This window comes from Simochromis diagramma, unplaced genomic scaffold (assembly GCF_900408965.1).
Source record: "Simochromis diagramma unplaced genomic scaffold, fSimDia1.1 OVJJ01000107.1, whole genome shotgun sequence".
Lineage (NCBI taxonomy): Eukaryota > Metazoa > Chordata > Actinopteri > Cichliformes > Cichlidae > Simochromis > Simochromis diagramma.
The window spans coordinates 6,395,537-6,421,863 of record NW_024387209.1 but is presented as its reverse complement, the minus strand read 5'-3'; the positions used below and the strand labels follow the sequence as shown (position 1 = coordinate 6,421,863).

The following is a 26,327-nucleotide window of genomic DNA, read 5'->3' as shown; positions in this document are numbered from 1 at the left end:
CAGGTAAGAACTGGAAAGAGGGGCTGCAGTTAACACAACCTCACCAGAATTGAACAGGTGTATGTAATGAAGTGGACAGTGAGTCTAAACACAGCTAGTGTCTAAAGCAGCTCAAGCCATTACAGGTGTATAGGCATAAATGCAGATGCATATTGAACGGTTTATATATTGAGAGGGACACATTTACACATAAAACAATGACTATATATAGAGATGCAGTACTGATGCCCACATTCACAGGCATGCACACTCTTAATGTGAAAAAGAAAACAACATTAAAACATATAAGAAAGTTTGAAGGTGGAGCAGCTTGTAAGAATGCACGGTGATCAGGTTCAGTATTCACCGACTACTAGTTCTGACAATATTTACAGCTGAGGATCAAATAATGAGATAACATCCGCAGTAATCGTTCAGTTTGAGAGCATGAAGTGTGCAAACTGCTGTGTCTCTCTGTCTCTCTGTGGGTGTTGAACCTGCCTGTGTTTGGTATTCCGTGCAGAAAGCCTCCCACGCCCCGTGTGTCCGCCCACGCGCGGATTTGCGTCACGCAGGGAGCAGCGTGGGCGAGAAGGAGCGAGCGAGAGAGAGAGAGCGAGAGAGAGAGGCTCTGTGGCAACCGCGCGGAATATCCCACTTTCTGCGGCTGCCGCATCAAGCCGTGCGCGCTCACGACGCGTCAGACAGGAAGAGCTGGCAAAATAAAAGCGTCGTTCTGTTTGAGTTGATTTAAGCTCTCTTTATGGCAGTTTAATGTATGTAGTGAACGTTTAGTAGAGTTTTTTTATTTACTTATTTATTTCGTTTTACTTTAATTTACTTTTTCTGCATTTTTTCATAGTTTTGCAAAACTACAGACACTGTCTGTGCTTAAAGTCAAACAGTCTGAACACTTTGTGCAGTTTCTCTGTGACTGTTAAACGTCTGAGTTATTGATGATTGAATATTCAGGCATGTCAGCACTTTTAAAAACACTCCCTGGTTCTATTTCCAGTAAAATAGTTTAAAATAGGAATCTGGTTCCCTGTTACGTCCGCCATGGAGGGTCACTGATGTGATTGACGTTTTTGTTAAGCAGAGGAACCCCTGCACTCACGTTCACTGGTCATTTGCATACATTATCTTTAATCCAGTTTAATTCCTGAGATGTCTTAATAGAAGAAAAACTGCGATTTCAACAGTACGTCTCAGTTTTTCCACCAGATAAAGAAATGCTGTAAATGAACCAATCTGAAGAGAACACGTTAGTGCTTCTTCTTCTTCTTTCTTTTTTAGGGTTCACCACAGCTTCTCCTGTCATCGTTTATAACTCACAGATCCATTAATCATAAAACATCCAACATTTTTGCAGCTCTTATTTAAACGTGTTCTTTCTTTCTTTTCGTTTCCCGCCCACTTTTCCTCCATTCAGAAGTGCGCCCGCACCTTCACCCAGTACCTTGTGTTTTAATTTATTATTTTTTTTTGCGTAAACGCAGGCGGAAGCGCAGGATCGCACTACCGCGTCTGACTTGACGGTGCGGAAGGGGGAGTGGAGAGACGCTGGGAGAGGACTCAAACACTCACTCACATACACTCACACACACACACGCATTCATCATCCTCGCACATACACACACACTCACACACACTCACTCACACACACTTTGGAGGAGGAAGAAGACGCACCGAAAGACGCACGAAGGTCAGCGGCTTTTTTACTCATATTCTGCGGTTTTTTCCCCTCCTTTCTCTTAACGGCAGTCGAGAGAGAAAAGTTTCCAGAAACAGAGAGGAGAGGAGAGTGGCTCGGTCTGAGCACGCAAACACAAGCAGGCGCGCTTCTTTTTGTCTGTGTGCGCCTTGGAGATAATTCTTGTCTTTATTCGTCTTTTGAATTTAGATTTTTTTTTCCCTCTCTTTTGAATTTTACGCACTTCGCTGCTGCTGCGGGACCTCTCCTTTGCGGGTTTCTTTGTGCGCAAATTGACACTCAGGAGGGGTAGTGTGAAAAGAAGAAGAAGAAGGAGGAGAAGGAGAAAGGGAAGACGAGGAACCGGACCAGGGCGGACCAGAGGGGGGCAAAAACTCACCAGGTAGGCTCAATTAAAGACGGTGACCGTGCATGTAACCTGCTGCTGCTAATAATAATAATAATAATAATGGTGATTGGAAATGTTTTGCAAAGACACATTTTATGATTTTTATTTTTTATTTTCTTGGAAATGCTTGCAGACATTACTGCATGTGCTTTAAAGTCAGCTTAAAAATTATATGAGGGGACGTAAAAACAGCTCTAAAGTCATTTCTAAAGTCATTTTTACGCGCTGTAGCAAAACTATCTGCCTGTGTTATAGCACTGTAGGGGTAATAATATCCACATGAGCGGGAGGTAAACACAAACCAAAGCGCCAGTCCATTAGAAACCGTTTATTTATTTTTTAAAAACGGGATGGGAATGCCTCTAAATACACATTTATATCCAAATTTCTAGCATCCTATGCAGGGTGGGTTGGTTTGCGGAGAGTGTCACGAGAGTGTCAACGGACAAGTTGCTACAGGAATATTTGAGGAAAGAGCGAGAGGATCTCCGATGTATTGTGCGTCATTTTGTGCCGTTTTTAGCTGCTTCATCACTGGAGCGAATGCCGGGTTTAAGTGGCTCTTTTTTCACAAAGGGTTGGAGTAACATCCCAGACAGTCTGGCAGATGAGCTGATGGTTTCCAGGCCGCTCGGGTGATGATATCAAACAGTAGTTCTGGGAATTTCCTCCTGAATCACAGTGAAATCAAAGGATTTCTCAGCTCGCTGAGGGAGGACTGCTGCTGCTGCTTCTGCGTGGCACTTCACCTGGAAATCCACTCATCATGAATGAGTGTACATGTGTTTTGTGTGTGTGTGCCATTGTGGCAGCGCACGCCTCGTTTCTCCAGGTGAAAAGATCCAACTGGCAAAACGCGCTTTTGTGGAGCAGGACTTCACTTAAGATTCTGCCATTCACACACACGCATTCATCATCCTCGCGCACACAGACGCACACACACACATACGCCTGCTGTGATGAAACTAGAGTAAGATGGCTGGGAGTGTTTGTGCAGATGGTTGAAAGAATTGACAACAAGTGGAACTGAAGTGGAGTGAATGAATTCAGTGTTTCTATTTGTAGGCACACAGCAGTGTAGAGGGACAGATAACCTTCTGCTGCTGAAAACACTTATTGAACAAGAAAACTCCTCTAATCATTTCATTGTTAGTTCATCTGGTGGTTATTCTCTTTTTTCTGAAAGGAGGCACGCTTTGTATTCATTTTACTATCTTACATCACCGAGAAAACCCCAAAGAAATCATCCTATACTGTTCAACTTTTACAGCTTTTGCTGCATTTAAGTCACAGCAGCTTAATGCCAAGGAACAGTAAAACACCTGAGTATATGATGATCTAGCAGGGTTGGGTCTTTTCACAGTCAATTTTATTTGTTTTTTACCACTTTTTCCAACCTATCAGTCTAACAATGAAGCATCTGTGGGGCTAAGATGGTGGTAAATACCCGTCTTAGGCTGGCGAGTGCCTCCTGAGCATCTGAAGGAGGATGAGTGGTTTTATCATGAATACTAAAATGATAGGAGAGGCGTTCGTGTTCATCAGAAAATGAAACTTAATTCATATGTTAGTTATGTGGGGTGTGCAACATGCTTAACAGTGGACCTGAAAAATAATAACAATAATGAGTTTATCCTCAAATATTCCATTTCCTAAACCAACATTTAGAGAAAAAAAGCATGTGTATGTGGGGGTTAATGGGGTCAATTCTAAAGGCTCAAAATGTGGGTTCATTCTATCCCAGAAACATGACGATCATATCAGAAATATGTAGACATGCAAATAGAGGCTATTTTCAGAAGTAAGTGAGCCCATGAAATAGGTTAGCCAAACACAGGGAGACCTTTACTCAACAAAGTGACCTCAACACATGAGAGCAGCTCAGCCTATATGCTTGTGAAGTAAATTATTTTAAATGCAAAAAAGGGGGGAACCCATGGGAACAAATGAGTGTGGCGTGTTGCAAAAATAATGCAAGCCTGGACGACGTTTATTTAGTAAAGCCCTCAAAACTCGAGACAGCCCCTAATAAATCTGATGTTGCTAGCCATTTCTGGGTAAAAACGCTCCTTCAGGAAGAATCCCTTAGGTTTCTCCCTGTTAAAAGGGAGTTTTTCCTCCCCACTGTCGCCAAGTGCTTGCTCATAGGGAGTTGTCCGATTCTTGGAGTTTCTCTCCGTTATTGTAGGGTCTTTACCTTACAACTGTTGGTGTGATTTGGCTTTAAAATGGACTTGAACTGAAATTAACAAACACTGGAACATTCAGAGTTAAATGAGCAGTGTGGCTTTTTTAACCGGGCGTACATTAAAGTTTAACGTCCATGCATGCAAACAAACACAGAAAGCTAAATACCAGCAATGTTTTCAGGGTTAGGGTTTTTTTGTTCTACCTGGTGGGTGGCTACAGAGGTATGGTTAGGCTAATATAAGCACAGATAGATGTAGGATGAGGGTCAAATTGGTAAATTCCCAGTTCATAGCCTAGAGCACGTCTGAGATTATCCATTTGCAACTGGAGGGTCATCATTAATGAGTTGCTGCATGGTTTCAGGTTAATCAATTTGAAAAAGTCTTGAACAGAACAGAGAGGGCGACATTTACTAAAAACACATGAATAAACTGGTACATGTATCAGCAAATAACATGCGGACAGCGGGATGTTGCTACAGTGCTTCTTCTGGCCTAATGCCTGATTGGTTGGTCACAGTCACATGGTGAGAATTTGCTCCTCAGAAAGCTTTGCTTTAGGCCAAGTGGGCAGTGCTACACAACTGTAATCACATTACAGTTACTAATCAAACAGTTATGGTAAGTTCCTCAGTTATCTGCATGAGAGGCAGATAGAAAAAAAGCCGTCGAGCATGCCGTTTTCCCTAGACGAACTCCCGAACCAAGCAGCCAGAGCTGTATTTTCAAAAGTACGGCACGCAGCATTGTAGCCGCCCTATTCTGCTTGTACCTCCTTCATTCGTAGAATCACTAAAGTGCTCTTTGGGCTGGTTTTCGGCTTTGTGTTCAGGATCAGGATGTAAGCTAGTTTAGCCTAGTTAACCGATGGCACATTTCCAAATAAGACATAAAAGAAGACACAAAAGCAGCAACTGGGAATGAATAACTTCAGAGACTAGTCTACGATTAAGGTTGGGTTTTGTTTTGGATAAAGAAATTGGATGTTGTTACCTTTCAGTTAAAGAGGATTTTCTGTTTTCCAGAAAGGCAAATATTTCATAAAAGAGGTGAAGGGTCACTGAACACTATCCCTAGATGGGTGACCTGGTAGATGTTACAAGATAAAAATGGAAAGTAATGTGTAAAACCAAACTCTTTTGTTTGTTTTTTTTAAGTAGTGCCCATCGGACAGTCTGCCAACTTGTTTCTGGGAGCAGCGGGCAGTTTTTTCAGGGTTTCTATTCAAGATCCGGGCTAGGATTCCCAATCTATAAAGGCTTTTTAAAGAAGCTAATAATAACCTGATAGTAGGATGATTTTGAGACTGAGTTTGTGCTCACAGACTGTTCACCTGTTTGCAGCCAAATCCAGTTTTAATAGAACTCAGAATACAGGCGGAAACCAGAAAACTTCCAGAAGCAAAAATCCCTCGCCTACAGATTCACACGCAGACGAGCAAAAGCTCTGAAGCGTCTGCAGGTTCAGAGTTGAATGAGCCAAGTTACTCTAAAAATCTCAGGTTTTTATTGCACCTTTTCTCAGAGTACTAAATAATAACATTTCAAGAAAGAAAAAAACATCCTTATTCCAAGAATTAAATCAAATGTTGTGTGCAAGCTGCCAAATCAGGATGTTTTGAATCATAAATGAACCAAATCATTAAGATCAGTCATTTTTGCTGTTTTCATAAGATAAGAAGCTTGTGTAAGCGCTAAAACAAAAGCTCAAGAGTTCTTTGTGAACTCGAGCTTCATTTAGTTTCAGTTTTTGTCACATTTTGTTCACATTGAGCTTAAATAAACAAACCTTTTGTCATTGAAAGACTGGAAACAGTCACGTTTTCATGTGAAATTTTACTCTTGCTTTGACACAGTGATTGTTTTTTGCCGCGTCATTACTTTCTGTTAAAGCCACCGTAGTTGTAAGGAAAGGCTAACGTAAACTCTTGAGGTGACATAAATGGAAAGCGAGCGCACTGAGAAGTTGTGCTCAAGAAACAACAAGCCTTTCTCGAGTTTCACATCACACGTTATATCCACATTTTTTAAAAGTTTTATAGTGAATGTGATGCAGACCTGTGAACTTTAATTACCTGTTATTACCGCCCGTAATCGTTCCTCCTTTTCCAACCGTCACTCCAGGAAAGACTATTTTTATTTTTTGGTTAAATGGAGAGATTTCTACAATCAGAAAGCATGTTGACCTGTTTGCAGCTGGAAGAAACAAGAAAAAAAAGGAGGCATCTTTCCTTTAGTCTAGACATGTTTACAGGTTTGCTGAGGGACACTGTTATTATTCAGTTGGTCATTTGTGTAGATGCTACAAAAGTTGTTATTCTAAGCAGAATTTGTGAGTTTAAGATAAGGACGTGGAGTGGAAGTTTCAAAAGTTGTCTGATTCCGTTTTTAAAAAAATTATTATTTTTTTTCCATTTATTGGGTTGTTTGCCTAAAACTCGTTTTTATAGAAGGAAACTGAGTTAGAGGAACTCTTCTGGAGGTCACCTTGAGTGCCAGTGATCTCTGATATCTGTGTAGACTGAATAAATCCACGTATTTTAAAGAGGATGGTTTCAGTTTTCTGTCTTAGGCAGCTTTTGTCTTTCTCCCTGCTCACTCGACGCCTGCCTGCCTGGCTCCCTGGCTCCCTGGGCTGAGGCTCTCAGAGCCTATTCTGGGCGAGGCGAGCCCACCACCTACACATCCTGCAGGGGTGGAGAGAGGCATGTGGTCCTCCCAGTAACCCAGGCTCGCTGACTGCCACTCCTCTGTTAGCTGTAGGCCTCCGCAGAGCCTCACATGCACACAGGGAGAGTCGAAAAACAAGCCAGTTTCTGAGCTTCTCTCCTGTTTTCTCTGAGTTTGAGATGGCAAGTGAAGAGATTCAATCATTTCTTTAAAATTAAAGGCCAAGCGAGCGTCATCCTCAAAGGACGGCGAGTGGGCCCGCAGAAGACGTTTATTCACAGGGATTCACAGATGTTTGTAGACCCACATTTAGAGCTAAAGCAGCAATTTAAAAATGACATTTTTTGTACATTTTATTACTGTAATAACAAGTTTGAGAACAGAGTTTGCAAAGTGCTTTGGCAGGCGAGCTCAGAGGGCAAATTAGAATAGAAAAAACAACTAAAGTTAAGAAAAAGTTGTTTTTTTTAAAATAAAAACTACAAAACAAGAACTTAAAACTTATATACTATTATATATTGTACATATATTTATTAGTTTCAGATGTAGCCATTCTTGTATTTTGCTTGTTTACATTATTGTATTTTGCACAACTCTGTTGCTTGTGAAGCTCGCACACAAGAATTTCACTCACATGTGCTGTACCAATGTACCTGCACATGTGATGTGACAATAAAAGTGATTTGATTTGATTTGATTTAAAATGTCTGTAATAAATAACAATAAAAGATTAAAATAACAGTAAAATTAAAAAGACAGTAAACTGACAGTAAAATAACAACGTCACTTAAACAGCCCTGTAAAAATGTGTTATAACACTTACACAGTTGTGTGCACAATTCCTGTTTTCCCAGTTTTTAAAGCTATATCCATGTGATTTATAGCTTTCAGACGGAGCAAACAAACCACTGTTGTGTGTATATATGTGTATACACAAGAAAGCAAAGGGCATGACAGGATTGTAATTGTTGACAGGATTGTAATTGCAATAAATAATGCAATGCAATAAATACTTTGTTGCAACGTATATATTTCTTGTACCTTCTCAGTGCAGATATTGTATGCTGGATGGGCAGGTTGTAGCAACCTACCTGTGATGTGTCTGATTTATTAGTATGCTAGACCATATCCAGGTATGATCAGCAACATGTGCACCGTGTTTTCTCCACACTCATTTGATCAAGTTCAAATTTCCTCCACGCACTGGAGTTAAATCTTACATGTGTTCCAGTAAAGATTTCCATCTATCTACATGTGTTGTATGAATGCTACATACAAGAGTTATCTGCTCGTGCATTGGTCTGTAGATTCAAGTCTCCACTTTGGAGCAGGAGAAGGACTCACCGGAGGATCAGAGGCTGAAAACAGCCAACATTTCAGTGATGTCTCCCTGAATTTTAATTGTAAACCACACAGGGATCGAATATAGAGAAGCCAGGATTGGGTTGATGCAGTGCTATCAACTAAAACCAATAATAATGTTCATTCAAGCAAAATATGGCACAGAAGCTCAACGATATTTGGAAAAAAAACACTAAATGAGCTGCCTACGCACCCGCATCTGCTGTTAATTATAATTTTACCTTGTTTTTTGATTGTGTTTTGGATGTTCAGTAAGTAAATTTCAGTTGTAGGTTTTAGTAGTTTTACTGGACTACTGTTGTTCATAATTATTATTTCACTTCATTTCTGCCCTTTTCTTTGGTTTTAACGTTTACTTCTTTATTTGAGACACTTGGATCGACATAGGTTAGTTAAAGCAGGGCAAAGCGAAAGCTGTTTGTGGTTTCTGGCGGAAAAGTGGAGGCAGATTTCACCTATCCACGCACCTGTGGACTCCTGATAAACAGGAACCCTGCACATGCCAAGGATAACAAGTGCAGTCCAAATATAATTCCTGTGCATTGTTCTTAGAAATGTGTCTCCATGTCGGCTCACAGCAGCTAATTCAGATGAGCAATGGAGCCTCCAGTGAAAACAGTAAAAACTGCATATTTATTTTTACATTTCTTTTTTTCATCTTCACATTCTTCAGCTGTGAAGATTCAAGTGAAAAACTTGACTTCCGTTTTTTGTCTCCAAGGTCAAAAGTCCTCATGCTCTCTTTTCAGTTTTAGTGTCTGCTCATTGAGAGAAATTCACATGTTCCTGCTTTGTTGAGATTGACTGCTGATGATTTTAACAAAGCACTGAGTTAGTGTCATGTGAGCGCATCATTTTTTCCCCCTTTCTGTTTTCTCCTTAAAGGGCAAATTGGTGTTTCTCACCATTTGGCACTCAGCAGGAGGATTTCAGTCAGAACGTGACTGATTTGACATTTCTACATCTGAAGCGTTTCAACGACTCGATCTTAGAGAACTACTACAATCTGTTACTGTTATCTTATGGAAGATTAAGATTAAGGAAGATTGTTTCATGGTACGGAAGTCTAAAATTGCCAAAAGTAAAAATAAATGGGGGGATTGTATTTCAGTGGTTATTTACAGTTTTCAACAACAATTGGAGAATGCTTTTAAAAAATTAAACAAACAAATAAAGCAGAAAAAACACAAATTATTGACTGTAAAATTGCAGGGTGTAGCTTTAGCTTATTATACCCACACATTTTACAGAGTATAATCTAAATGGTGGCACTTTTATAACTAAATTTCACCAGAAACAAAAAAGAAAGAAAATATTAATTTGTATTAATGCCTCTGTTTATATATTATTTTTTCAATATTTGTTTTTCTATTGTTTTTTATTTCTTTTTATTTATTTATTTTTAATTTTGACAGTGTCAGTCCTCCGTACAACTGAACCAATTAGTAATAATATGTAAATAATACAGTATAAAAATCATCACAAATAACATATTTAATTGCTGATATTTATTTATTATTATTTGGATCAATGCCTCAATCGTTATTATTTTTGCAATATTTATGTGGCACCTTCAATTTGGAGGTGGGGGGGGTGGATTTGGCACTTTTGGCCCTCCACACATTCATCTTCCCACTATATTAATAGGTTATAATAACTGTTCATCCAATCGTGGTATTTTTTTTTTTCAGATCAATATCTCATGTGTGACTGTTTGTTAGCTTAGCTTAGTGCCTGAGTGACGTTTGGCCTTCTGTTTGTCGTCTCTTAGGTATGGCAGCGGTGTTGCCGAGAACCCTGGGTGAGCTGCAGCTCTACAGGATCCTGCAGCGGGCAAACTTGCTCTACTACTACGAGGCCTTCATCCAGCAGGGCGGTGACGACGTGCAGCAGCTCTGCGAGGCCGGCGAGGAGGAGTTCTTGGAGATCATGGCCCTCGTCGGCATGGCCAGCAAGCCGCTGCACGTGCGCCGCCTGCAGAAGGCACTGCGAGACTGGGTCACCAACCCCGCCATCTTTAACCAGCCCCTCACCTCGCTGCCCGTGTGCAGCATCCCCGTGTACAAACTGCCCGAGGGCTCACCCACGCTGCTCAGCGCTCAGGACCGCGCCAGTACCGCCAGCGTCAAGATGCCCAAAGCCATCGCCGCCGCCTGCTCTGACCCGGGGAAGCTGGACGTGGCAAGGGACAAAGTGTCGGCCGGATCACCACTGCAGGGCAGCAGCGAGGTGAGGTTCTGGTCGGGCCATAGCAATGATAGCGAGCACAGCCTGTCTCCGTCAGACCTCGGCTCCCCATCTTCGCCCAGAGAGGCTTTAGAAGCTCTGGACGCAGCCGCCGTCCAGTCGGTCATGGAGTGTGTGGACAGAATGGCGCCTGGCCTCCCAAAGGCGGACCTGGCTGAGGTTAAAGAGCAGCTGAAGAACAACAAGAAGCTAGGAAAGATGATCGGACACATCTTTGAAATGAGCGATGATGATCCGCGAAGGGAGGAGGAGATCCGGAAGTACAGCGCCATCTATGGACGCTTTGACTCCAAGAGGAGGGACGGCAAGCACCTGACGCTTCACGAAGTGGGTGAACACATATTTTTCTGGTTAATGTTGTCCTGTGGGGGTCTTCCTGTGTAACCTGATTTATCTGTACGTGTGTGTCCCACAGCTGACGGTGAACGAAGCGGCGGCACAGCTCTGCATGAGGGACATGGCTCTGTTGACACGCCGCGACGAGCTGTTCGGACTCGCCCGGCAGATTTCCAGGGAGGTCACCTACAAATACACCTACCGCACCAGCAAGTAAGAGCCCCTTTTCCTTACTGAAGCCGACTTCAGATTTAAGTTGTTTGGTTTTAAAGCTAAAATGAGCCGACAGTGTTTGGACTACACATGTGACCATCTGTCTAAGCCCATCATGAATCACGTGTTCACATTTCTTGGCGTTTGTGATGCTTTCATTTTTAAAAAGCTTTCCCCAGGTAAATTGTCAGCTCAGCGAATTCTCGGCATAAAAACTGGATGTCAGCGGTTGCAATGGAACTGACATGTGTGCATTATGACTTTTCTCTGCAGGTCTCGCTGTGGAGACCGAGACGAGCCGTCACCTAAAAGAATTAAAACAGAGGTATGGTCAGATTTTTTTCAATTTGCGTCTTGATTTCAACATTTGTCAAATATTTTTGGGCTTTACTGAGATGTCTCTATTTCCTTTAAACTATCAAGAGACTGTCCTAACTCTGGAGTGTTCCTCCAAGCTAAAAAAGCTTCTCAGACTCTCCATGGTGTTCATTAGTTTTCCTTGTTCGATTTTAAAATTTACTGATATCCAAAAATCACTATCTGACATGATTTTAATATTTAAAAGGTGCTTCATACTGTAATGTAAACACCCTAAAATATTACAGAAGAACCAGAAAGAACCTCAGCTATCACATAATCCAATATTAGTAGCACTTGGCGACTGTGGGGAGGAAGAACCACCCTTTAACAGGAAGAGGCAATGAGAAATTCAGGAAAGATCTATTTTTTTTGTTGGAATAAAAGGTTTTAACTTGTTTTGTCCTAACTGATTGCAACCTGAATAGCTTCTGAACAGTTTCTGGACCCCTCAGGGGTTGTCTTCTACCAAACAATCATTTTAAAATGAGAAAGTAATCCCTACGAAATGTTTCCTATTCATTAAATTCACCAGTTTATTTGAAAACATGATGACCGGAACTGCCTTGCTGGCTAATTTTCAGTATTTACAATGTGTGAAATGTAAAGATGTGACCAGCTGGAGCTCCTCTGCAAGACTTTTTCAGGAACATTAAGGGCGAATCAGCATCACCATTGAATAGAGTACAAAGGACTCTCAGTGCTCCTCTCCTGACACAGTTGACTGAGAGAGTTGTCTTTGAATAGCTCCTCTCAGCGTGTAGACCTCTGATCGAAAACATGTGGCGGACGCACACTCGGCTGGGACCTCGGAGCTGCAGATAAGCCGACACCTGCTCACAAAAACTACTCTGAGCTCTTAAAGATGGGGGAATTTCTGCAGAAATCCACAGTGAGAAAAAACTCCCCCGAGTCTGTTAATAAACAAATCAAAGGAATTTGTATTGTGTAAGCTTTGATAAACCCAATAACCAAAATAAGTAGCAAGAAATAGCAGCAATACTAGTTCTTCTTTTAAATAAATAAGCTTTATTAGTGTGTTATTAATTAGTTTTTAAATTGTAACGTGAAAGAAAATAGTTGCAATTATTTATATGTTGACAAAATAAGTTCAAACTAATTAATAACAGAGTAAAACGCTTCTTTGCGACTTTAATAATTTTAATAAAATCCGCCTCCAGAAATGATATTGTTTTCTTATTTTAATTGTTTAATTGTTCTTTTCTATTAAAATGTTCTCTATATTGCCTGGAGTTTTCATTAATATTATCATTTTTAAATACCAGAACAAGCCTTGAACAGCGTCAGTGTATTTTGTGCAAATTTAACCTCTAAAAATTCTTAGAAAATTGTATTTGACCTGCTGCTCTGTTGCTCTGCTGTATACAGTTTCATGTGCTCAGTGAGGGGTGAAACATAAAACTAACCGTTAAATGTTATTTAAAAAATATCAGCCACAAATTGGATGTCAGTTCAAAAAAACACCTTCGTGCTTTGAAAATATTCCCCTAAGGTAGCTTTGCATGAATCACAGTTTAAAATAATCCATCTTTATATCATACTGAGCCTCGTTGATTTAGCTCCTCCCCCTTCAAGCCAACTTTCTTTTGGCTACCACTCCCAAACAGAAGGTTTAAAAAGCAGGTGGGTGGAGCATATAAGGAATTCCCTCTTACTGACATCATAAAAACCCATGAGTAGAAAAAAATGTTTGTGTGTTTGGAGCAGCTTTTAAAGAGTTCGGCTCATGGGGATTACCTGCACATACACTGACCTCATTATACTCTACCTGTGTGACTGACACTTCACCACAATATTAGCTGTCAGTTGCAGGGTTGGGATTTGTAGTTTCATACTAAAACACCATATTTTCTTGACTACTGAGAGAAACTCAATTTCTTCTTGGCTCTGAGAACCAACCAGAACCTTCAAATGAATCTTAAAGAAACAATAAAATGGAAACCCAAGACATGTATACGTGTTTGTCTGTCACACCAACAGGAGAACTTCTTCGACATCCAGGAGGCGCTGCAGGCCATCCACATGCGACAGGAGATGCTGAGGGAGCAACTGGCGTGCGCCAAGTCGAAAGGAGAGGAAACCGTTGGACGAAATCTGCAGGTAGCCATAACAAACACTTGCCATCTCAATTCCAGAGAAGCAGCTGTTATTTTGAAGCCTAAAGAGTTTATAAAAAAGTGGCTAAATCTACTGCAGTGGTGATCATTCAAAAAGGCTGTTTCCTAAGAGCAGACGTCAGCACTTTGTATTTATTTTCCTCATCTGGATGTCTTTTGAGGTTGATCGCCCAGAGTTGTCTTATTGGAACGACTGTCGTTCCTCACCATGTCGCCAGATGTTTGAGGCAGTCCTAGTTAGACTCTTCACTGGTTTCCACGCCGCTGCTGCTGCTGTTGCTGTTCATAATTAGAGCCGGAGTGTAGGAGGACAGCTTTATGATCACTCATTAGCCAGAAAACATTTCAGCGCCTGCTCCCTGTGTGAACACATGTGGCCTAATGTATATGTACTCCAGCTGATCACTCAGTGTTTGTTACACCCGTCACACTGATGTGATTTCCACAAACGGCATTCAGGAGAAGAAGAGATTTCACGGCTGTGTTCGCACGGCAGGCCTCTCTGAACTGCTGCTTGTCTCTCCGTGCATGGACGTGTCCTGCAGTAATTTAAAGTGACAGAGATGTGCCGACTGACAGCAACCACGCTGCGCTGTTGTTTGTCAGACTTCACTTCGCTGAAGCTCATTTAAGGAGGTCATTTTCCTGCTTTGTAAATTCAAGCTCTTTCCCCAGGTTGGTTTAACACACCCAAGAGGCAGATGCAGGGGGCAAAAGTTCACCCTCAGTCAGGTCACTCGGATTTAGGTCAAACCTCAAAGCAGTTCAGATATATCGCACATGCCGTTTACCTTACAGGTCTGAACCCTCACACGGGTGGATGACAGGATTAAAAAAGGATCTAGAAATCTTCATCGTGCTTCATAGTCATCCTCTCGGTATTATCTATTATAAATGAAGCAAAAAAAAACCTCAGAAAGTGTTTTCTCTCTTTTCTACTTAACCTGCATGTTAAATAAGCACAATATCAGAAACTAGAAGGTAATAACTTTGAAATTAAGACACTGTATTTATCAAAAAGAATAAAATTCAGCAAAAATCTGATCTGTGGATTTTAAAGGATTTATTCATATGTATCAATTAATCTGTGTATGAAGGTAAAACTGGTTTAACCTCAGATGCTTCTTCGTGCTCTCACAGCTTGTTTAGCAATTATATGCAGAGGTGTAGCTAAAGAGGGGGAGCTGGGGTGGCCTTGGTGCCCACCTATAATTATACCAGAGCAACCATGTGTGGAAGTTACAGCGATTGTAGGTGTTGATTCTCTTTTTAAGGAAAAGCTGTGTTGTCCTCCTTACAAAATATTACAAATGTCAAGTCACATAATAATATGCAATGAAAGCAAATTTACAACAACAACAAAAAAAACCTTTTTTAAGTTGAGAAGAATAAATGAGTTCATTTTGCCTGTCGTTCCCGACTCCCTATGTGTGAGATGTTTTCTTAACTTCTACCACTCAGTGAACTAAAACACTGGGTTAGCTCGCCGTTAAATCTCATGCTTCAGGCGAGCCGCCATATTGTTAGAGGGCAGCGATGTCTCCTGATGCACATTTATGAAGGCAGTAAGTTTATCCACGACTAAATAGTTTTAACTGGTTTGTTTTTTATTTCCCACGGAGCCTCCCCACCTCCATCGACTGGTTTTTGTGCCTGGAGAAAATCCTGGAAACGCCTGTGTGTGTGACCATGACCTTTTCCCCAACGGTCTGAGTGTCACTGTATTTACTTGAGTCATTATTTCTGTAGTTGGTATTAGCAATAACTGAAGGTCAAATTTATAGTGAAAAATTCCTGACATTATGCATTAACTCCTACTTCAATGAAGGTTTAAACTTAAACTGATACTTTGATTATATTTTAAAATGTAAAAAGGCTAATTATGTTTAATTATGAAAGGTCTAAAATTTAAGAATGAGGCCCAAATCTATTGGATTTAACACTGTTTCTTTTTTGTTTTAGAGATTACATGTAATCCTAATCCAACAGTTACAAGTAATTTGCATTTAAAATGTCCTTTATTTCTTAAAGGTGCATTGAATTCCTCTTTTGTTTATTTTATAACATTGGAACAAAGTCCACATTGTGGTTGGTACTTGATTAAAAGTTTCTTTGAAGATTTTTAAACCAAGAGCTGGATTTAAATTTGTTTGTTCCCACGTTCAAGGTCGTCTTCCCGTGCACCTCTGGACCGTACTAGTTTGTATTTTTACCCGTTAAAGACCAGTAAAGCTCAGGATCCACTTTTTTATCTACCTATAATGTCTCAGCAGATCCGTTTATCACAGTCTTACTGAGAGTCCACAGATGAAAGTCACATCTTCATATGAAAGCTTGTGTTTTCTAACATCTAGCACAGGGGTCTCCAACTTCAATCCTCGATTGCTACTGTCCTGCAGCTTTTAGATGCATCCTTGTTCAAACACACCTGAATCACATGAATAGCTTGTTACCAGGCCTTTGCCAAACTTGATGGTATGCTGAAGAGATAATTCCACCATCTGATTCAACTGTGTTGGAGTAGGGACAGTAGTAGAACAGTAGCTCTCGAGGACTGGAGTTGGAGACCCCTGATCGAGAGACTGCAGAAGATATTTTTACCCACAGTTCATATCTGACTGCTGTTTGTTTGTGTCCACCAGATGCAATTGGAGCGTCTGCTGGCGAGGCAGATGGAGATCCTGCAGGATGCCGCTGTCCAGGAACGACTCCAGGCTCTGGACTGGAGGATCCCCCCCGCCGCTTTAAAGTACCTCAACAATGCACAGAACACCAACGGAAACGCAGCCGTTGACGCCGGCAGAGACAGCCAAGGTAGGGCGGCCGTTAACAGAGGCGTGTTTCACCCCCACTGTTAGATATGTACTATTACAAAAACATAAGGAATGAATTCAAATGTGACATGGAAATGAGGCTACATTTTAAAAAGGGATGAAGATAAAAACCACCCACGGCCCTCATGAAATCCCACTGTCTTTGATGCTTATCAGTGGAAACCTGAACTTATCAAAACATTTCTGGTCGCAACAGGCACACCTCCTCAGTATGAGGTCATACTTGTCAGTACAGCCGATAACAACACAATTAAAATTACACAACAAAGGAATTTAAAAAGGTGGAGTCTTTTAAAATTTTTATGATGCCTCGCTTTGGTTTGTGCAAGGAGAAAATACTTTTAACTCCAAACCAGTCAATCCAACGTTTAAGGTGTGATCATAAAGTTAAAGGACTCTGGCATTTAAATGGTTATGTGAAGTTTACCAAACATTTCTCTTGCAGCATATTATTATCTAGTAATAAATCTCCCAGGACGTGCGAAAGACGATCCTGACTGAATAATGAGGTTAGATGCAACTCTGAAAGCAAACTGAAACTCAGGAATATTAAAAAAAAAAGAGCCCCAAACCGCTTCCAGTAAACCATAAATCTGTTTTTCTGTCACATATTAGCAGAAGAAAAGCTTTTTTTATGCAAAACTGCCCATGACGGCTTCCGCAAAAGCATAAATCTCCACTCTGTTTGGTTTGTTGCAGTATTTTTAGCACCTTTTGCTAGTTGTTGTTGGTCTTAGTCACAGTTGGAAGCAAAAGGAGTAAATCTCAGAGTAAGTAACTTTGACCTGATTGTTTTTACCCCTTGCCATTCACTGGAAATGTTCTTTTTTTTTTTTTTTAAATCTATGGCTGCATCCACTAAAAGATCCAGCCAAAAACAAACCTTTAATATAAAAACACCCAGAGCTGATTTCCAGTAAATTAAAAACTCTATATTTGTTTGGCTTTTTCAAGTATTTTTAGTATCTTTTGTTGGTTGTGGCTGGCTCACTGGTGCCCCCTGTGTCTAATCAAGAGAAAACACCTAGTGGTTTTTTTTCCTTGCTTTTTTCCTTTGTAGCTTCCTTGGTAGTTTATATGTTTAGTGTATGATAATCTCCAATAAATGGAGACTATGCTGGGCATTTTTCTGTCAATGAGCTAAAAAAAATATAATTTAATAATATAATAATAGTTTAATAACATGCTAAGTCACTCACATCTGTTTTCAGCGAAACATAAACCTCATATTTGTGTGGCGTGTTCGAGTCTTTTTAGATTCCTGCGTGATTGTTATAGTTGGCTCAATGTTGCCCCCTGTGTCCAGTTAAAAGAAAGCACCCAGCAGGTCTTTCCTTGGTAATTTTAATATTTTCGTTTTGAAACATAACTGAACAAAAGTTGCCTGGCTAATTTTCAGATTTTTAAAACTGATAACAGTGTAGTGATTTAATATGTGATATTCAGGTTTTTGCTCTTATCGACTTTGCATGGATCAGCTGTTGTGTTTGTTGCAATCCAAGAACATGCTTACCCTAAGTTGCACCGGACCTCTGGTGGACAAACTGTGCAAAATCAACACTCAAAAAAATGGTTTAAGTGGGTTTCTGTCGTCTCGTCTTTTTATATTTTTAAAGTTTCTAGTCACATCAGCAAATATTGCCCTTCCTATTAATCAGTCCGTTTTTTTTGTTAAACATCTCAGGAGTTGAACCCGGCTGCTCTCAGTCATATGGCATGTGGTCACCCGCTCAACGCACTGAGCTAAACTGGCGCCCAGTCCGTTTTTTGTGATAAATGAGCAGAGATCAAAAATCTTGAGTCTAGAAAAACATATCCCTTTTTTGGCTTGTCTAAGCATTATTAGCATCTTTTCTTGTTTTTGTTTTAGTGACTCACTGCTGCCCCCTGTGTCTAGTCAAGAGAAAACACCCAGCTGGGGTTTTGTTTTTGAGCCAAATCTTTGCTCTTTGTTGGTCTTTAAGCTGAATAGAGGCCGACATTCTTGGAGTGCACCAAGTAATTTGCAGACATACTTCATGTCATAAATGTCACAGGATGCGTGGATGGAAACAACACCTATAGGTGCTGATTTTCCACACCCGGCCGCCGTGGCAGCTGTCACCTTTTATTTTGTATTTTTTCTTCATCTCCATTTGCTCCCACTCCGATTTCTCAAACAGAGAGGTTGGGGGGGGGCATCATTATTCAGGATCTTACTTCTCCTCCGGGCCTCATCTCATTTTTATCCTTTTCCTCCCTCACCCACTCCCGACAGCTCATTATATCGCTGTTCCCACAAATCCCACAATGCACCTGTAATTATCACGCCCACGCCTGTTTACCTCCAGCCAGTTGCCTGGAGGGGGGCGTCTCTATCTCTCTCTCGCTGTTTACTTCTCTCTCTCTCCTCCCCCTCTTCTTCTCTGCTCTCCTTTCTTATTTTCTTCTTCTTCCCCCCTTCTGTCATTTTTCTTCTCCTGCAGGTTTCCTTTTTATTCTCTCGTTCTCTGCCCCTTTATGTTTTATTCCACTGGGATAAAACCCTGAAATTTAACAACAAACTGCTCAGTAGAAGCACCTCTTCTTTTGCATTTTTTAAAATGAAAAACAATAAGAAATGTTGAGTGTTAATGCTGGGAATTTTAAACAGCGTGCATGCTGAGATAGTTTTTAAAAAGTTGGCTTTCAATAAAACAGTTGATTTATCTGTAGAGGCTTAAGGATTAAATCATGGGGTACATGCAGCGTCCATCCTGGCTTTCCATCATTTGAGATTTGACTGCAGCTCTTTTAATTTCATCATCTTCCTACACAATAATTTAATGGCACCCAGCTCCTTAAATTTCCATAAGAGCAATGGAGACTTGTATGGCCAATAAGGCAAGTCTGTTTCACCTAATTTGAAAAGAAGAAAGAAAATAACTGCAGTTTCTGACCGTTTGAGCTAAAACATCTGGATATTTTTAGATATTTTGCAGATTTTCTGGAAGGTTAGATGAAACATGGCATCTTTGCAAAGTCAGGCTAAAAGCAACACTTGGAGCAGCTGCTGGTCTGCGAAATATACTTTTTCTAGCAGAGCTAAAATAACCAAAACTAGGAAGTCTGTATGTCATGTCATGTTATAATAGCAGACCTCATTATAAGGGTATAATTAACCTCAGTCTACTGCATGTTTATTTGGTAATCAAACAGTGATGTTATATTAATCGATTAGTTAATTTTAGTAAATGACTTTGTTAGAGTCACTGCATTACACTGTTTGTACAAACTCAGCATTGTACAAATAGTGTATAAAGTACATTTGGTTGCTTAACAAAGCTTTTATTGTGAAACATTTTAGGAAACATGCATTCATTTTCTTAACAGCTTATTTAATTTGGGGTCTCGTGATCAGGGGGTACAGCCGTCACAGGCCGAGAGGTGGACATCCTCAACATGCTGAAGAAATAAATGTCAGACTTACTTTTTTTTAAGAAACATGACAAAAAGAGAGAGAAATGACACATACAGAGAAGTGAGGAAGACAATCAGACAGGCAGAGATGGAGATTTATGATGATGAACATTTAATGATCCTGTCAGGTAGCTTACAGTTTACTTTAATGTACTGTGATTACATCAAACACCACTGTTTATAATGTCTCTGGATAAACTATTTAAACCTGAATATGTTAGTTGTAACAGCAAATGTATTATTTTACACACTATGTGTGACACCGCCTTAAAAATGAAAGTGAAAAGCTGCAGTGTCACTGTCCTCTAAGTTTATGCAGTGCCTTTTTTATACAGTCATCGGAGATTACAAAGACAGTGTAAACACTTCATATGAAGTCCAGCTGAACAGGCTCAGACAGAAGTAAATCTTTACGATGTCTCGCTTACCTTCTTCTTATTAAAGCTCGTCTACCCTCCAAAGAAAAGAAAAGGACCTTTATATCTATTTCAGCTTAATTGAATAATTTTATCCCAAAAACAGAACTCTATCTCCTTTTTTGGAAAAAGTGCATGGAAACTTTAGCAAGCAGGAAATATATGAAAGGCCATATCTTTTAGTACAGCACATGTTGTGTGATTGAAAGCTGCACTATTAGCAAATAGCTACAAAAATGACAAAGTCATCTGGCTCTAATGTCACATTTCTTTGTATTGTGTGTAAAATTCATACCTTATACATGATAAAATATCAGCAAAACAATCCCAAGACAGGAGGCTAATGTGCATATAAACAACTAAATAACAGCTGCATTGGGCACGAGCAGTCGAATGTGGTGGAAAATACTGTCACAGCTTCCCCTCATCCACCCTTTTCTCCTCCGTCTTTGTTTCTTTTTTGTCTCTCAGAGGGAATAAAAGGCAAACATGAGGGATCAGCAGCTTAACACACACACAAACACACTCATTTTGTTGCCACTGGGAATATTGAACATGTAAAACAAAGCTGGTGTTACATCAAACATCTGGGCTGATGTTGACTTCTATCCCAGTGGATTTACTTTAGCTTAATGTCAGAGATAGTAGGTGAAATTTTCATTTTGTACTGGGCTGTTGCTTACTGAATATTTTTTATGTCACTATTGGTTGTTATTCCCTGAAATTCCTGGTGAAAATAGTGGCGAAGAGGGCAGTTATAAAAAACAGTTTAAGGTACTTTAAAGGTTCTTTAGCTCACTTTTCTTTGAGAAACTGATTGGGAAAGCTAACTGTTTTCGCCTTTATTTTTTACTTTTTCCAGATGAACGACCAATAAACTTGCGGGTGGTAAGTCAGAATATGCAGGAAGGCGACCTCCCACTGGGCAAGCAGCTAGCCAATGAACTGAAGCGCCATCACAACCACATCAACAGCAACAACAGCAACACAGATGAGACCAAAACACCAGCAACAGGTTAGTGATGGCGACTAACCTGAAATGATATTCATACCAAAAATGTAATGATTTTTCAAATGAGCAGGAAGTTAAAAGGCTGTGCCTTACTCAAAGACACTTTGGACAAGATTTAAGCTCATGGAAGGATACATACAACAAAAGTGTTTTACAGTAACTGCTCTGCAGGCCTTGTTTGTTATTATAAAGCTCTTTGCTGATGACATTCTCCTTTTTCCTTCAGAAAATGGAACGTCACAGCGGGCGTCCACGAACGCAGAGAAGAAGACCATCAAGTCAGAGCCTGAAGACTCCACATAGTGCCTCCCGCCTCACCATTCGACCCCCCCCTTAGTACCCCGCTCCACTTCATTCTACTCACACTTGACAGTATGCAGTTACTATCCATCAATAGATACTAAGCAAGCACAGACACAGTAGAGCCTTAACAACCAATGTTGCCTCATGAATAGCATTTATTTTTCTTTGATTTAGTATGTTTGTTTCTTTGTTTTCAAAGGTATCTGCCAAAGCACCTAAAGAGCATTTTGAGAAGTTCTTCAGTGCTCTCTGGTCTTTGTCTGTTGATTAGTTGTACACATTAGATGTACCTGTAATTTAAGAGTAATCTGTTGCAGACATTTGTGTCCTCTTTACCTCTGCCTTGGTGTTGGTTTTCCTGCTTTTTTTGGACAGCCAGAGTGCAGGCTGTGATGCTGGGGCTGAATCTTAACTCACGCGTAGATTCAAAGATGGGGGAAAAAGCTAATTTCTGGAAAACTTTTGCCATGGTGCTGTAAGTTTAGCTTCTTGATAACACTTTATATTTCCCAAATCTGAAAGAGAACGTTATCAGATTTGGCATTTATTTACTAAATATTTAACAACCACGTTTTTGAAAACTTTCTATAGTATAAATGAATTGGAAAAGACATTCGTGGTCCCCAGAGGACGAATCTCAGGCCTTGTTCAGGCTGCTAGCTCAAATCTGTTCAGAATTTGGAAAATAAAAACTCATGAAATTTGATTATTCCAAACAGGGCCACACCCCATTTGGAGGTTCCTTAAAATGAGGGATTTAAGTAGACTTTCAAAAGCTAATTTTGGGCTAATCTCACCTCATTGTTGTTAACGCTTTATAAAAGTAATATTTAAAGGCGATGACATCTGTGCCAAAACTCAGGATAAATAGCTAAATATTTTATGTGTCGTGTCTGAGTATTTTATTCAGTATATGTAGGAATCGGAATTTCAGTCAGTCAGTCAGTTACCTACTTTGGTCAATATCTCTGGACTAGCATCAAATTTAGACATTCATACTCCCCAGAAGATGAATAAGGGGGCACATCTACACAGCTAGTTCAGTTTTTTGACATTTGCAATTTAGTTTTTAGAAAGTCTGAGTAGCAACAAGAGAAGAAAAAAAGAAGAAACACCACGCTTCTATTCAGCCGGCAGATCTATGTTCCTGCCCTCACCTATGTTCTGGTGAGGGCCAAAGGAGCTCAATCAATTGGGGGGAGCTCAGAGTAGCGAAAAGAGCGAATTGAGCTGGTTCATTTGACCTGGATAGCTCTTGGACTTCTAGGTAAAGTGTTTTAGGCACGTCCTCCTGGAATGAAGCCCTGGGTTAGACCCAGGTCATGCTGAAGAGATTTTATCTCTTGACATTTGCAGTCTGAATAAAGTCAAAAAAAGCTCTATAACAAGGAGATAAAGTAGCACAAATTTTGAGACAAACGTTTTTGTTGTTCATGACATAAATTACACTTAGTTCCTTCCCATCACGTTCAGCTGCTTTTGTATTTAGTGCTTTTTAGCAAGATGGTGGCTTAATGTCACTGTGACCACTTTAGTTGCTAATACTAGCATTTAGCTCAAAGCAACACACATACAGGGTGTCTCTAAATCAGTGTAATACTAAACAGAAGCTAACAAGACATCCATAAACCTTCTAAAGTCTAAAAATGACCAAACATGAAAACATAAATTTTTTTATTGTAAAATATGTTAAAGTAGCATTTTAAGATAAAAGTGATAAAGGTAGATTTTTTTCATGACTTTAGAAGCAAAGCTTAACTTTTTAGAATAACAAGAAGCTTTTTTTTTTTTAATGTATTTATTTTTTTATTTTAGCTGCGTTTAGCTTGTGTCATCTTCTGAGCCTCCGTCACTCTCCCAATCCTAACGTAGGTGTCTGCATACTGTAACTTGAAACAAAGGTGTAAGTACTGTAGGGAGACTGAGTTAAGATACAGCCCCTGTAGCAGTTCCTATTTTTTTATTGTGTTTTTCATTTTTTTATCGTTCACTTCAAATAGGGAAACTGGCGAGGTGGGATTAATCCTCCCTGCCTCGCTCTTGTCTTGTGTATATTTATGGGATGGGAGGTAATTTAAAAAGAGGATGTACAAGAGCTGTTGTGGAGTAGCACCAGGGGACCTCTGTCATCCGTCTTGGCAGAATGGCTGGGCTGGCATGCCAGAGGCCGAGCTAATTGGTTCATTTCACTTTGTAATTTAGCAAAACACTGCTGTTGAACCAAAACCACGCATCTGCAAACAGGGAGTATTTCAGGAATAAAAAGATGCCTGTGAGGTTTTTTAGAACAGATCCAACAAGCTCCCAGCAGCCCCATGGGTTAAGGAAAAATTTTCTGAAGACAGAATTAAAATCTTGCAGGTTTGCAGGTTTTGTTTTTTTATTTTAATTTCAACAGCAGCTGGGGGGGGAAGGAAAACTCCTGTTTGCCGCTGCTGTGCGTGGAGCAGCAGCCTGGGTCTGTAAATAGTACCGTGATAACAAATAGTGCTAGCCTAATCTCTCAAACCAGGGTTTTTCCTTTGTCGAGTGTAACTCTGCTGTAGATTTTTGGTGTCAATACAATGTTTATGTATGTAGAGCAAAAACATTTAAAAACAAAGAAAAAGAAATCTTTTAAGTGTCACTGAGGAAAAAAAATACAACCACGTGAACGTGTCTGGTATATAAAAAACATGCTTTACATGATGATAATGTTGTTAGCCTTAGCTCTTAACAGTGTTTAATCCACCTGTGATGGCCATCGGTGCATATTTCAAATGTGTTTTTGCTGTTTAGAGGTAGATACATAACAATTAAGTGTTCGCTGTGTTTTTACGTGTTCGCCACATTGTGTAAATACGTCTGTTTGGTCCGAGATGATGATGATGACGTCCAGACAGTTTTTGGTCAGACTCTTACCCTGCCCCCCTCTACAGATAGTTTTAGTCTCACTCGGCGTAACGACAGGCCAATGCAATATTTATGTAAGTAATAAGTCTATTTGCATTTATATGGATTCATCTTTTTTGTGCTCAGTAACTGTATGTCTGTCATCAGGGTGGGAAATGTTTGTGTTGTCTCGCTTTTAGTGCACAGAGCACCATGTTTGTATTTAAAGACATCATTCTCCTTTCACAAAAACTCCATGAGGTGGTTTTGTTTTAACTAGCAAAGACTTGGGCTTGTAAAAAAAAAATTATATATATATATATATATATATATACATATATATATCGTTTGGGAATTTTTTGTTTTGTTTTGTTTTTTTCCCAGCCCGATCGGCTCAAACACTGGCCTGGTTGGCGTGACTGTCGCATGTCTGAGCTGCCGTCTCACTGATCACCCTTCTCCTCACTGTTTATTGTAAAGTGATAGATTAGGCTTCACCTAGTTATGCACCTGTTTTTTAAACACTAATATATTTTATTTGTTATACAGCACATAAACATTAAACTTTATTTTTTTGAACTCTATTGTGTGGCGAGTTCTGTGATCAATGCCGTCCAAATCCGGTTTGAACCTGATCGTGAAAGGTATGCCTGCATCTGTGGGGATGGTCCTGGGACTTCACTATTATAACTGATCGTCTGCCCATTTGCCAGAGACTTGCTGAATTCCCTTGAAAAAAAACTGATGTTGGCCCAAAACTTGAGCTTATTGTCAGCCATAATACTCAAAATATATCACAATGCCTCCGTTACTTGTTGCGCCTGAAATACTGCTGACCTTTAAAATTAAATAAAATTTTAACTATTATTTTTGAAAGGTTCTTATTGTTTATTGCAATGTTTGAAAATAGTTTAAAAGGTTCTAAAATTAGTTCAAGGTAACAGCTTCCATGTGGTGCGTTGAAGCGATATCAACTGTTGTTAAAAAAGGGCAAGGCTGCAATTTCATGCAATACCACTCAGAACCACAAGGCAGTGCGATGAGTCACGGGGTCAGCACCAGAGCAACTCACTTTGGTTCTTTCATTTAAATAAAAACATAAAAGAACAAGAACAACAAAAAAATAGTAGAGATGAATGCTGCCACTTTATATCGTTCACCAGCCTTTAAAGAGTCCTGCCGCCCACTTAAAAACCCCAAAATCCCATGGGCCGCACCAAATCTTCACCACCCAACAGGGAGTCCCGGCCTACACTTTTGGAATCACTGCGCTAAGATACTGTTTATCCAAAAATTAATTTAAGCTTGGGTACTATAGTGCAGTCGATTTTGATTTTTTAACACTTTCATTACCAAATCGTATCACTTGGTTTGATATTTTTAGTTCCAAAAGTGGATCAGAATTCAGTTCAGGGAGCACAGTGACCTGTTTGGCCGGTCCATAACAAGTAACTCATTAAGAACACATCCTTATTTATAACCGCAGACCCTCTTTAGTAAATGTGGAGTAGCTGAAAAGAAATATTAAAAGTTTAAAGGATCACACATCTGAAACACTCAGTAATGGCAAAATGCTGGCCCCTGGTGGTGAAAATGTTAGTAGGGTAATGATAAACAGTACCTTTAACCTGCATTCTTTCTAATGGCCAGCAGGGGGCGACTCCTCTGTAAATCTGATTGCATAGAAGTCTATGATGAAAAAAACACTGCTTTTCTCTTAATCTGTGACCTCAGTAAATGCTTTCCTCATGAGTTTATGGTAAACATTGTCCTAATCAGAGGAAACTGAACCGCCCTCTTGCCCAAATATGGTCGCCTCTGAGTGAAACTGAAACTCCTGGTAATTAAAAAGAAGCATACT

General features: G+C 40.0%; 1 protein-coding gene across 1 annotated transcript; it reads left to right on the top strand.

Moving 5' to 3' along the window:
* The first annotated feature begins 1,535 nt into the window (after positions 1 to 1,535).
* On the top strand, positions 1,536 to 25,050 carry nab1b (NGFI-A binding protein 1b (EGR1 binding protein 1)). Its single transcript, XM_040051498.1, has 9 exons — positions 1,536 to 1,684; positions 1,977 to 2,075; positions 10,073 to 10,875; positions 10,964 to 11,097; positions 11,371 to 11,422; positions 13,456 to 13,575; positions 16,235 to 16,406; positions 21,143 to 21,295; positions 21,519 to 25,050. Exons 3-9 carry the CDS (start codon positions 10,075 to 10,077, stop codon positions 21,593 to 21,595), a joined length of 1,509 nt encoding a protein of 502 aa, XP_039907432.1. The 5' UTR covers positions 1,536 to 1,684; positions 1,977 to 2,075; positions 10,073 to 10,074; the 3' UTR covers positions 21,596 to 25,050.
* The last annotated feature ends 1,277 nt before the right edge of the window (positions 25,051 to 26,327 follow it).

What these genes read in the sequence shown, in the direction of transcription:
- nab1b (XM_040051498.1), top strand. Translation starts at nt 10,075, where the DNA reads ATGGCAGCGGTGTTGCCGAGAACCCTGGGTGAGCTGCAGCTCTACAGG. An exon ending in TACACCTACCGCACCAGCAA is followed by an intron (nt 11,098 to 11,370) that starts GTAAGAGCCCCT and finishes TTTTCTCTGCAG; the next exon opens with GTCTCGCTGTGGAGACCGAG. An exon ending in CCGTTGGACGAAATCTGCAG is followed by an intron (nt 13,576 to 16,234) that starts GTAGCCATAACA and finishes TGTGTCCACCAG; the next exon opens with ATGCAATTGGAGCGTCTGCT.